Here is a 12185-nt window from a genome sequence, read left to right as displayed (position 1 = left end):
AGAACGTCAACAAAGCAACTTAGCCTCAATAGCAACAAAAACATGGTCCTTTTTTAACATTGACTCTTCTCCTTCACTAGTGATGAGCTTTATGGTCCCTTTCAGTCCCTCCAAGAGCCCAAGGCAAGGACAAAACCCAGGATTCCCAGGCTTTCTGGACAAGCAGAGCAGCAGGAGTTGCTGGTTGTGTCAGCAAAGATGAGACCAAGCAGTGGAAGTGGGGTAGGGGGTTGAAGACAAGTTGCTTTTAAGCAAGGTGAGGGCTTTGGATAACAATGGACTCCAGGAAAGGCCACCCCAATGTATCTGGAGGCTCAGAAAGAGTCAGAAGAAAATCGCAATCTGTGCTGTGATCCCCTCATCTAATGCATAAGGAGAAAGAGGGGGCACCTTCTACAAAGAGATGCTTTTACTACTTAATTATAAATTTATTTAATCCTCACTCAAGGAGTAAGGATATTTTTTCCATTGATTTTTTTTGATTGAGTGGAGGGGGGGTGGTGGTGGAGAGAGATAGAGAGAGAGAGAGAGAGAAGAAACGGAGAAATATCAATATGATAGAGACACATCCATTGGTGGCCTTCCACTTTGCGTTGACAGGGAATCGAACCCACCATCCTCCAGTTCGCAGGTTGATGTTCCAACTACTGACCACACTGACCAGGGCCAAAGAGGTGCTTTTAAAGGAGTGATTCTCAATGGCAATGGGTGTAGGTCCCTCGGGGTAGTATGAGAAAATCAACTTGGCTATTTATTTTTTGAGCTAAGACTTCCCTCAGTGTTTATGACTCCTCACCTTCCAATACTGCCACTCCCTTCCCTCCTATGGAAGAACCCAGTCCTAGACTCAAAGTTTAGGCAGGAATTTGTGTAACCTTCAGGTGTGCTGGGTAGAGGACCACTGTTTTAAATAATTACTAGATGGTGCAAATCCCTGAGGCTTGTGAAACAGGCCTACAATACATGGCATTTTTTTCCGTTGCCCTGCTATGTGGTCATAATGTAGAAGGTAAGCAGATGCTGGGCGGGACATTGAGCATGACTGACCTGGTGTCTCCAGTCAGAGGAGAGTAGGAACTGGTGTTGGAGTAAGTGCCTGTGGTACAGTAGTTCAGGCCAGTAAAGAAAGGCTTGCAAGTTGACCAGGAATTTCTGTTCTCCTTTAGAGGTGGAATCAATTCCGTTTTGGTGGTAGAGACCAAATGAATTTTGTTACTAGTGAAGAAAGAAAAATCCTGAGTTATCTCCAAGTCATGAATCAAAATGAACATCACTGATCACAAATGTCCCCTTATCTTGTCCTCTATATCCACCCACCCCCGGTTAAACCCACCTCAAATTCTTTGATTTACTCTGAAACAAATCATAGTAAGAAGAACATCCACAATGCTAACAATCACAGTGACTCTATGTTTCAGACACTGCATTAGGTTATTTACATTTGTAATCTGTAATACCCACAAAAGCAGGTACCGAGGAGCCTAATTTTACACAGAAAACAGAGGCTCAGAGGTGTTAAATAACTATCGCTGGGACCTGACTTCAGGTGTGTTCCTTCCTTCTTGTGATGCAGGGTAAGAAGTTCCCTGTCTCCCTTTCATCTGAAATCTCAGTCTCTACTGGCTTTTTTCCATCTGCATTAAACACACATACACACACACAAACACTCTCTCTCTCTCTCTCTCTCTCTCTCTCTCTCTCTCTCTCTCTCTCTCTCTCTCTCTCTCTCTCATGATTTCTCTAGAGCTAGTGTTTTTTCATTCTCAAAACAGATGAATAACAAAGAATCACAACCTAATAACTAGTTAATCAGTAGGTCTTTAGTCTCTATTTAGTAAAATGTGGAAGGTTGGGGAAATTGTAATTATTTAGTGAGTCTAGCTAGGTTAAAATAGGTAATCCAGTACCTTCTCTCCCTCTGTCACCACATATCCACTGGGGCCAGAATTATCTCAATTAACTGTCTGGCCTGGCCAAGTCCTGCAGGTACAGACTCGATTCTCTTTCGAACTGGCTAGTTAGAATTAACTGAGAGAATTACCTGACACTGAACAGCTTGACTGGCCTCTTTGGAGCTGGAATGCTGAACTTCAGATGCCCCAAGTTTAGGCCAACTCGGGCCTCCAAGCCCGTCTCATGGAAGAAGTTGCTGTTCATTTGGACCCCATTCCTAGCAAAGTCTGGAATGACGATGCCCATATTTGTCACAAACTCCACAGACACAGAGGGCTTTGTCACCAGTTCCATCTGCATCTCCTGTAAGTCAGAAAATGACCTGTTCAGCTTTGTTAACTACTTTAGTCCCATGCAGTCAGATCAAGCCCCCTCCCCATCCCTGGGCAAACATGTCTGGATAGATCACACCTCAGCAAACATTACTGTGATTTGATTGAAGGAAGAAAAGCCAAGTTCTCCATTCTCTATTATCCAGACAACACTGATACCCAGGATGAGAAAGTGCCCAAGTTAACTTTAAGCATAAGATAAAAAGATGACAGGAATCCTCATGTATTGAGAGAATAGCTGAGTTCTCATGTGACCACCATGCCCCGTGGCAGCTAGCGAGTTGGAACCCTAAAGTTTTTCATAAACATGAATGTGGTGATTGCACTGATGAGGCACTTCATCTTGAACTGGAAACACATTTGAAAGTTGCACAAGGGCACCACCCAAGAGGAAAAGAAGAACCGGAGGAATAAGAAGGTGAACAGACTCTTACATCCTTTACTTCCAGTTTCACCCCAGCCTGGATTCCAGGAGCGAGGACTCCAGAGGAGGACACTTGCAGTGGTAACCCAAGTCCAGTGGGGAGTTCAAAGGCATAGTCCATGAAGATGTAGTGAAGAAACAAGTCATTCTTTGAACCTTTCTTTAGGGCCTCTGCGACCTGTAGACCCAACAGGGGAGAACCACGAAACGTCAGCCTCCTCGAAGTGTTCCCTCCCATTAGACAATAATTCTTCTTCGCCAGAAAGGAGGGATCTAGCATAGATTAGCTGAATGGTATAATAAGTAAACATGAATTATTGATTTCAACACATTGGAATGTAAAATATTGCCCTGGATAGATATCATATCATTTTCAACTGGTGATTCAGAAGGCATTTAAGACTTTGCTGGGCCTCAGAGCTTTCGGGATTGAAGTCTCATTACCTGGCATGGCTTCATTCTGGTTTTTTGGAGTCTAAATGTAAATGAAGATTTACTTGAAGTACAATATGTTATGATAAAATGAATTTAAAAGCCACTAATTTTTTGAAACTGAGTTATTGAGATGACATACATATTAGTATTCATTGGCTTTTGTTTTTTAAGATGTAGCTAGAAAATAACTTGAGGTGTTTTCTTAAAGCAAACTATTTATTAAATCCTAGGGAGTAAATGTCCATATTTTCTCCCTTCTTAATAAATTAATAAAAACTAGCTCACATTTAGATAATAGATTACAATTGACCAAATATGTTCTTTCATAATCACTGCATCATTTCAATATTAAAATAAACCTGTAGCATTGTTTTCCACATGAACAAACGAATGCTCTTAAGAGATACATCTAACAGTTTAATTTCTAAATGTTACCAATTCCCTGTGATCCAACAATCTTCTTCACTGAATGTCAAGGCAAACCTTTGAAGGAAGCTCATGCACTTTTGCTGGGTTGTGTGGCTAGAATCTGCAGGGAGATCTAGAAAGAGCACAGGCTAATCTCACTACCCGTGTTGGGGCCTGACCCACTTACCATGTGGGGGATCCCCTTCAGAGTACGAACACCATTCAGGAGCAGCCTTCCCAGGAGCTGGAGGTCGTCGAGCTTGACAAAGCCAAGCTCCTCTCCTAAGATGCGGAGGTAGGCTCTGGCTTCTGGGAAATCTTTGGATTTCAAGTCCTTGATCAGCTTCTCAACATTACCCATAATTCCTTTGACCATGTCCTAGGATTTTAACAACATATCTAGTGAGATGTCAGAGCTGTCAAACACCTTTAGGTTTCTGACATGGGGCCTGTCTGCTGACCACGATGGACCTAAACACAAACAGTCAGGGTAGGTACAGGGCAGACACTGGAACCAGGCTCTCGCCTCTTATTTGAAGAATAAAGAGCTTCTCCAAATTGAGATGAAAAAAACTGAGGTCTTGTCAGGAACAGTGGTGCTTCCCCACTGTTCTTACCTTGAATAGTGAATGCATAGTAAGAGGGATCTCTACTCTCCAGGATGCTAGGATCCCTATGGCTCCCCACAATGAGCAAATCCTCTATCCCCCACCCCTTCCCCTGCCTATACCCTCTCTCCTTTGTCTACGGAAGAATAGTAGGTAGGGGTTTCTTGGGAAAATGAGCTGCCAAATAAATTGGCCAAATGCTTGAAAAACACCTGATACTTGACAAGCTTTTCCTTAGCAATCAGAATTCCATAGACTGATGCTTAGGCATTGAGAGAGAAAAGAGTGATTGACAGACTCAAAACAGATCAAGGACCCTCAGCCTCAAGTGGAGGTAAGTAGATTAGAAGATGGAGGTGGGACCATCTGTGAGCACCTAGGAGTAAATGACTTCCCTGCTTCTCAAATGAAATGTGTGTGCAAGTTACCTGGGGATCCTATTAAATCGCAGGCTTGGATTCAGTAGATCCCAGTGGAGCTTGAGAACCTGCATTTCTAACAAACTTTGATTTGATGCCAATGACTGGACCACACTCTGGGTAGCAAAAAATTAAAGACCAAGAAGCTCCAGATTATACAATCTATTTTCTACTCTGTTAGTGGGGGCTTTTGCTAACTTCAATGTGAATTTTGCTTTCATTAAGCTATTGCACTGATGTGAGTGAGAGCCAAAAAAAGAAGTTAATAATGAAAATATGAATTTAAAAATTATTAATAGTATCTGTTTATTGAATAATCAGTGTCAGAGCCAGGCACTCTGCTTAATGTTTTATATACTTTATCGCATTTAGTCTTTAAATAACCTTGTGAGGTATGGGTTATTATTAGCACTCTGGAGATGCAGAAACAGACAGACATAATATCAAGCACATGCCCAGGGTTGCATAGCTTGAAGACAGTGAGGTAAGAATTCAAACCCATGCTCCAGAGTTCACACTCTTAGTCAATAGGCTTTGGTGCCCCTAAAAAGTCTGGTTCCTGGGCACTCTATATCGCCAGGAGGCCCATACGGCAGAAGATACTGGTTCTTACTTTCATGGGACTGATTAATAAAAGTCATAGTTGTCACTTCAGTTAAATAGTTGCTTCCAGGTTGCTTCCAGGTTTAGAAAAAGAATGTTTTTGTACTGAGACCCAAACCTTTCCTTAAGAGGATTCTTAACAAACACATACCTGCTCACGTTTATCATCTTTGATGAAGCCAAAGTGGTCCACCAGGACCTCAGAGACACGATCAGGAACTTTACCATCAACCCAGTACAGAGCCTTGTTGACACTGTCTGGGAAAAATCCTTGCTTCCCAAAGAAAGCTTCCAGGGTCGGCTCAAACCCTTTTCCTTCCAAACCAAGCTGAGAAAGAAAACCAGGGAAGAAAATGCTATCAGGTTTCCTTGTCGTATTTCCACCTCTCATTTCCCTCTTTAGGTCCATCCAATTAAACAAGTATTTGGTAAATACCGTAAGATAGAAACTGAGCTTAGCACTACTCAGGAGTTGCATTATTTAAATCTTAGTAGAACCTTGAAAGACAGAACTTATTATTCGCCTTTTTCTGGAAGAGGCAGCTAAGGTTTAGAGAGAACAAATAATTAAATCAAAAATTCAGAGTTGGTAGGTCTGTCTGACAGCACACCTCATGTACTCCCTTGGATTTTAGGTCTAAGGTCTTTTCTGGGACATCTGCATTTCCATTCACAATAAGAAGTCATGCTTCAGATGACCCCTCACAGGGAGGCAGGGAGGTGGGAAGAAAAAGGCCTCAAAGTGATCATTCTTGTTCCTCTCCTGCTGGCTCATGGATCTCTTGACTTTCTATTTATGGTGTAGAACACAATAGGCTAGAAAACACAACTCTTCCCAGTCTCACACTTACCTCGAAGAGGTCAGCTGATTCAAATCCAAAGACAGTGAGGGTCGTTTTTAGCATGCTTTCTTTAGGCAGGTAATTATTTGGATCAAATATAAGATTGCCTTCGAGTTTGGTTAGGAATGGGGTAAGGGATGGAAGAGAAACGGATTTGGAAAATTGGTAGTTCCGGGAAAATTTTCTGAAGTCCATGACAGTTGGAAGTTGAGAGTCTTTCAGAGCTTCTTTCACTAACTCTTTCAAACTAGATGAAAAGAAGGAGTATATTTTGAGCTGACACATCATGTAATTTATGCATTATCTCTCTCACCCCAAGTAAAGATGGATTTTCAATTGAGTTTGCCCCCAAGAGTTTGGCTCAGGTCTGCTGTACTTTTGAACAAGTGTTTTGTTTGTTTTTTTCCAGAAGAAAGAATGCTTTAGAAAGAACAGTCAGTGACTAAATCCCAATCTAGGTTTGGAATTTCTGCCCTTTGTAACAGGTGGGGGAAAACTACTCTTACCTCTGGACATAAAATTCATCTGAGTTTAAGATGTTGGCGATGTGGGAGGCCACAAAGTTCTTCACTTGCTCATTCTGTTCCTCTGGGAGAAGTTGGGTGATTTTGCTAACATCTGACTGAGAAGGGTCCCTCATCAGCATGAGGTAGGCAGCCAGTCGCTTATCTCCTGGAGCGGCATCATCCAGGAAAGTCTGAAGGAGGACTTCCCGGACCTGGAGCCAAAGGAGGAGATTGTTACCACTGTCCTTTGGTTGACACAGAACAAGCCTGGCAAACACTTGGCATGGTTTGTAAGCAATTTATTATGTATAAGCCAAATTTCTCTTTAATAACTCTTCTAATGCTGGTACTGAATCTTCTTGCTAGTGTTTCCCAAAGCAACCAGCTCAAGGAGGGGTTCTCAGAAGACTCCTATCAAATGCATGTCAAATTCAATTTCACTAAAATATGCAAGTTATGGCCAAGTTATGACTTGTTGGAGACTTGCCACTAACTGAAAATAAAGTTGCTTTTAACATAAATTATTTCAATATGAGGGTAAAGGTTGAAAGGGATAGTGAGAGTTGGCGCTAATAAACAAGGTAGAATCCAAAGATATGGAGCCATTGCCAACTGAGATGAGGGTAGGTTGCCTATTTTAGATTGGGGGAAATCAGTCCTATTTTCCTAAGTGAGGGTGAACATGATGTTTGATCTGGTAGGAGGGTAACATGCAGTGAGCATTTCGAACTCTGCATTCTGGAGCAGCAGCAAGGTCAAATATTTCTCTCATGTTCACATACTGCCAGGCAGTCAAGTCAATAGGCTTGCTGAAAATTTACAATTAGAAAGCAGTAGAATTAAGTCCATAGAATGATGAGATTTAGGCTTGCATTCCAAATCCTTGTCAGTCTGAATAATGTTCAATTTAAGACCTCCTCTGTGGACCTTACCTCGTCTTTATTTTCCATTTTCCGCAGGGCTTGGATAGCAGCCTTCTGAATCAGCAGGGATGGCGCTGTACTTTTGACACATTTCAAGACTGAAGAAGTGAGTCTTGGGGTGAGCTTCTGGAGGGTTCCACCAATGTTTCCAATGACCTGCATTGAAAAGCAACCAGAGGGAATCAGGATGCAGGAGAAGGAAGAGGTGCCCAGGAAAAGTGCTTCTGAAATGATGCATATTATACAAAAGATAAAAGTACCCTCAGACTCAAGTAGGTGTGATCTTCGTTCCCAGTGCAGTCATCTTGAATCTGCTCCAACAGGTAATCAGCAATGTCCAGCAGCTCTTGAGTCGCTGTAGGGTGTGTCTTATGATAGCTACAGAATAAGAGTTAGGACTCAGTAACCATGACTAAGCTTATCTGAAAATCCAAATTGCATTTGCTGATTTCTTATTTCAAGTCATTACTCTCAAAAAGACCAGGAGAAAAACAAGAGCGAGCATCAGAGTCTGAATGCAGAAGAAGGGGTACACTCTTAATATAGAGACATGGGTGTCCCTCAGCTCCTATGAGGAGAACCAGGGGAAAACTTACTTGTGGATCACATGACTCAGAGCATAGAAAGTGGCCCGGCTCTGCTGCTCCTTCGCTGTGTTAAAGATCTCCTGCAGCCTCTGGGCCGAGGGCCCTGGGATCAGGGCCACCAAATAGGTCACAACATCTATCAGAAGTGGGTTGGCTTTCTCATTTCTCAGCCACTGGAGGATGTGAGTGTAACACTGGGGCTGTCCACACTGAATCAGGGCTTGCAAAGTGATGGGGCTGAGGAAGAAAGGACAGAGAAAGTTACATACGTCACCTTCAAGGCAGCTAAAAGCTCCTTGGCCCGTGGTATTCCTTCTGCCCTTATTTCCCTTATTCACTGTTCAAATCCGACCTATTTCAAAATCCAACTCAGACCCAAGAACCATTCTCCCAAGGACCAGGAAGTCTTCCCTCTGAGCATTAGCCACAGAAGAGGCATCGTGGCACCAAGTCTGAAGAAGGACCTCTGGTCTTATAACTCAAAGAGCACCGTTACCACTGTCCTTTGGCCAGGACACAGAACAAGTCAAGAAAATATCAGCATGGTCTCATCTCAGCCCTCACTTTCTTCTCTGACCTTCACAGCACTAAGAGCAAGTGCCTTGACGTATACAGAAACCACAGTATTGTTTTGTTTGCTTGAGCTCTCTTCCCACTAAGAGGCTTCCAAAAGGCCAGACTTCTTTGTCTCTGAAACCTTCTAGGGTAACAGAACAAGGAATGAGAAGATACCCATCAAAATGTGGGAAATATTTCCTTATTTAAAAAAATATACGTATCTGTCTTAGATGCAAAGTATGCGTGTGTTCCCCATGGAACTCTAGGCAGCTTAGCTGCTATTTCTCTGTCCAGCAAACGTGAACTCATTGACTAGCTGGGTCAATATTTCAGTGGTCCCTGAGCTTTTCTGTTTGGCCAAGGTTCAGCACTGCCATAGGTGTATAACCTATGAAAGACGGAGCTGCCACCATTGAAGAAATACCTGGACACCTCGACCAGCTTTGGCAAGAGGGATGCGACTGCCTCGTTGTTGAGGCCTCGCAGCTCAGTGACCAGTCTACTGAAGAGGTTAGCTCTCTGGGCGTTCTGCTCGGAGACGTGCAGTTTTTGAATCTCCTGGAGGGTCTTGACAATGGCCTCGGCCTGCTTTGGCGGTGATGTAGACTTGGTGGTCTCAAAGGTAAGACCCACCTCCTCGGTACCTGGAAGGAGGAAAGTGTCAAAGGAACCCTTGCTTACCTCTACAGCTCAATGCTATCTTGGTCTACTGGAGACTGGGAATCAGTGGGGTTTCAGCAAAGGGGAGAAGAAAAGAAAACTATCCTGTATCAGGGCTTACTGTGTATCTGGCTCTGTGCTAGGCATGTGACTTCAAGGTTTTCACTGAGTCATCACACTATGAATGAGTATTACTCCTCAATTTAAAGATAAGAGAACTTAGATTCATGTTGGAGTGTCTTGCCTTGTCCAAGCCCTCTCTGGGTATAAGAGGCAGAGCTGGAATTGAATCCAGGCTTATTTGAATGTGGTATTAGATGACCTCTCTAGCCACAAGAACCCCTGAGTAGGTGCTGCTGCTAATATGGCTACAGCTAAGGCGAGAGCTGAGGCTTACCCATCATTTCTTCCAGTTGAATCTAACAGCATCTTGTTAGGACAGGAGGATCCTTTTGTGTCCCTTCTAGTATCTTCCTCTGACCTCCTAGGGAGGATGTGAGTGTGTGTGTGTGTGTGTGTGTGTGTGTGTGTGTGTGTGTGTGTGTAATTCAGCATGGAAATGTGTATTGGAAAGAGGTTAAACATAGGAACTCCTTTTGTACCACCTCTAATATTCTATGACCTCGAATACATCACTAAGCCCCTCTATGTGCCATTTTCTTTTCTGCAGAAGGAGTGTAAAAGCACACATTGTTACCACCTAACATCACAGGTTGCTGAGAACAATGAAGTAATGCATAAGACAGATTTAAATACAAGACAAATGCAGGGCTAGAGTTGGGCTTGAGACTTCTGAAGTCCCTACCAAAGACTGATTCCTGATTCCGAAGGCTCTCTGCCACTTGCCCCAGGTTCAAGGTCTTATCACAGGGTGTATGAGGTTGTCAGATCTATGAAAGTTAGACTTAGGAGGCCAGTTGCCTACTTACAAAAACCTAGGTAGCTTTGGGAAACTTCTCCCATTCCTATATGTCATTGTCACTCTGACATTCTCAAATGAACATGCTTTCTCACTAGAGTAGCCCACAGCTAGAACACCAGAGCCCACTTAACTCTTTAGTCAGAAGATGTTTCCTGGGCCCCAGCAAAGAGCTAAGCTATGACATGTGAACCATGTTGGGCAGATTCCCCAGCCCTGGAAAACATGTGGGTATAAAGTCTTACCTTCATCAAAAAAGCGGCTGTTGATCTTTGGTGTATCTTCAAGTTTCAAAGTCTGTGTAACCAGTGCCATCATTCCATACTTGTCCCTGGAAGTAAAGGAAGGACAACAGGTAACAAGGGATGGCCCGCTCCCCAGAGTAACTTCATGTTGAATGTTACCCCTGTCTCCACTTCTACCTAAGTCCTGCCCACCTTTCAAACCGTAGTTAAATCCAAACATCCTGACCCTCCTAATAAACAGCACTCACCTCCTCCTGGTCACACTAGCTATCCTTCTATCAAAGGACATATGCACCTTATACCTTCAACCAGTTTGGAGTGTCTGGAGAGTAAAGGACTAAGTCTGTGCCTCAAAATTCCTTGGTATCTCCCACCACAGTGCCAAGAATGTAAGTTATTCAATAAACATTAGTTGATTGATCAGTTTTCAAAATGGATTGGATACATAGGTCTCCAGTCTAAATTCCAAATCCTCCACAAAGTCTTTCTAACCAGGGAAGCCTGCAATGATCCTGGATTTTCCTGACCTATAACCCTTAAAGTCTGAGTCTCAGGTATCCTTTGTTGGTCTCAAATTGTTTTTGCATTGTCTAAGATTTTTCCTAACAGATCACCTGTTAGCTTGAAAAGGGGTCAGGGATGGGCACTGCTTTGTACTTCTTCACAGCCTAGCCTGGACCAGGGAAGCTGAGAGGCATTCAGCTCACCCCGACCCCATTCACTGATAAACCAGGGGTGCAGCAGGTGACCTACTTGTGGGAGAAAGGTAGGAACAGGTGCTGTTCCTGGCAGATGGCTTCTGACACGTGCTTCCTCTTGGGGTCCAGGGTGTACTGGCAGGACTGGCTGCTGCTGCTCTGAGTTGACAAGGGTTGGGTCTGTGAATGAGAGGAGGGAAAAGCATTTTGATCAGTTCCTGGGGCTTGAACCTGAGTCTTCTGCCATAGGCATTTACCTTCAAGGAAGAAGGGGTCAGGTGGGGAGAGAGTGGGAATTATGTACCATTAGACAAACTTGGTTGAAGAAGAGAACTTGGTACTTGACATTGAGACAAGGGGATGAATAACTTGGCATACCCAAAGCTGAGTCAAGTTACAGACTCTTCTTATTCTGCCCCATTGGACACCTCATCCTTCACAAAGGATATACAGCCTGGCATCCTACACATACCTGCCCCACCACACATTACTACTTCACACACGACTGGTCCCCATGTTTCCTTTGCCTGGAAGCCCATCCTTGTGTCTCTCTTCCATCGATACATCCTTTGTATCTTTCAGTCTCATGCTCCACATCTTCTGTGAAACTGAGCTAGACTCGATGTTCACTCATCATTTCTTCTAACTGGTTTTACCAGCTGCTTTGCACAAAGAGCTACGTGACTAGTGCTTTCCCTTTTGTGGTCAGGCCTAGGACTGCTTGTCTGACCTCTTCAGTTCATCACTATATCATCTTTGTCCTTAGTTGACATGTGTATGAACCATATTCCCGCATTAGACTGAAAACACCTTGAGGACAAGGTCCACATTCACCTGCCACTGACCCTCCCTCCGTGCTGCCCGGAGTGGGGCTGAGCACACAGTAGCTGCTTAGGAAAAACAACAGACACCAGGGCACTGGCCTTTTTTGGCGATGGCCCTGTGGTCACCAGACTCCCTGTTTTCTGGGCCAAGGACAGTGACCAGAAGCACCGCCAGGCATGGCGTGATTGCTCAAGTCCTTTGTGTTTACCGAGTTAAGCTGTGATTCATGTCCAGGAGATA

At 43.7% G+C, this 12185-nt stretch overlaps 1 protein-coding gene across 1 annotated transcript in view; it reads right to left on the bottom strand.

Moving 5' to 3' along the window:
* Nucleotides 1–12185, bottom strand: part of APOB (apolipoprotein B) — a 37189-nt gene that overhangs the window by 17844 nt on the left and 7160 nt on the right. Inside the window, exons 7-19 of the mRNA XM_036335239.1 lie at nucleotides 11176–11300; nucleotides 10423–10508; nucleotides 9023–9242; nucleotides 8050–8277; nucleotides 7714–7831; nucleotides 7463–7609; nucleotides 6531–6742; nucleotides 6034–6271; nucleotides 5334–5510; nucleotides 3740–3931; nucleotides 2720–2887; nucleotides 2042–2256; nucleotides 1048–1215 (exon numbers count right to left, since the gene is read on the bottom strand). Coding sequence (XP_036191132.1) covers nucleotides 1048–1215; nucleotides 2042–2256; nucleotides 2720–2887; nucleotides 3740–3931; nucleotides 5334–5510; nucleotides 6034–6271; nucleotides 6531–6742; nucleotides 7463–7609; nucleotides 7714–7831; nucleotides 8050–8277; nucleotides 9023–9242; nucleotides 10423–10508; nucleotides 11176–11300 — 2294 coding nt within the window. The remainder of the gene's footprint in view (nucleotides 1–1047; nucleotides 1216–2041; nucleotides 2257–2719; nucleotides 2888–3739; nucleotides 3932–5333; nucleotides 5511–6033; nucleotides 6272–6530; nucleotides 6743–7462; nucleotides 7610–7713; nucleotides 7832–8049; nucleotides 8278–9022; nucleotides 9243–10422; nucleotides 10509–11175; nucleotides 11301–12185) is intronic.

Source organism: Myotis myotis, unplaced genomic scaffold (assembly GCF_014108235.1).
Source record: "Myotis myotis isolate mMyoMyo1 unplaced genomic scaffold, mMyoMyo1.p scaffold_m19_p_14, whole genome shotgun sequence".
NCBI lineage: Eukaryota > Metazoa > Chordata > Mammalia > Chiroptera > Vespertilionidae > Myotis > Myotis myotis.
The sequence above is the reverse complement of the archived record's forward strand: the minus strand, read 5'-3'. Positions and strand labels throughout refer to the sequence as shown.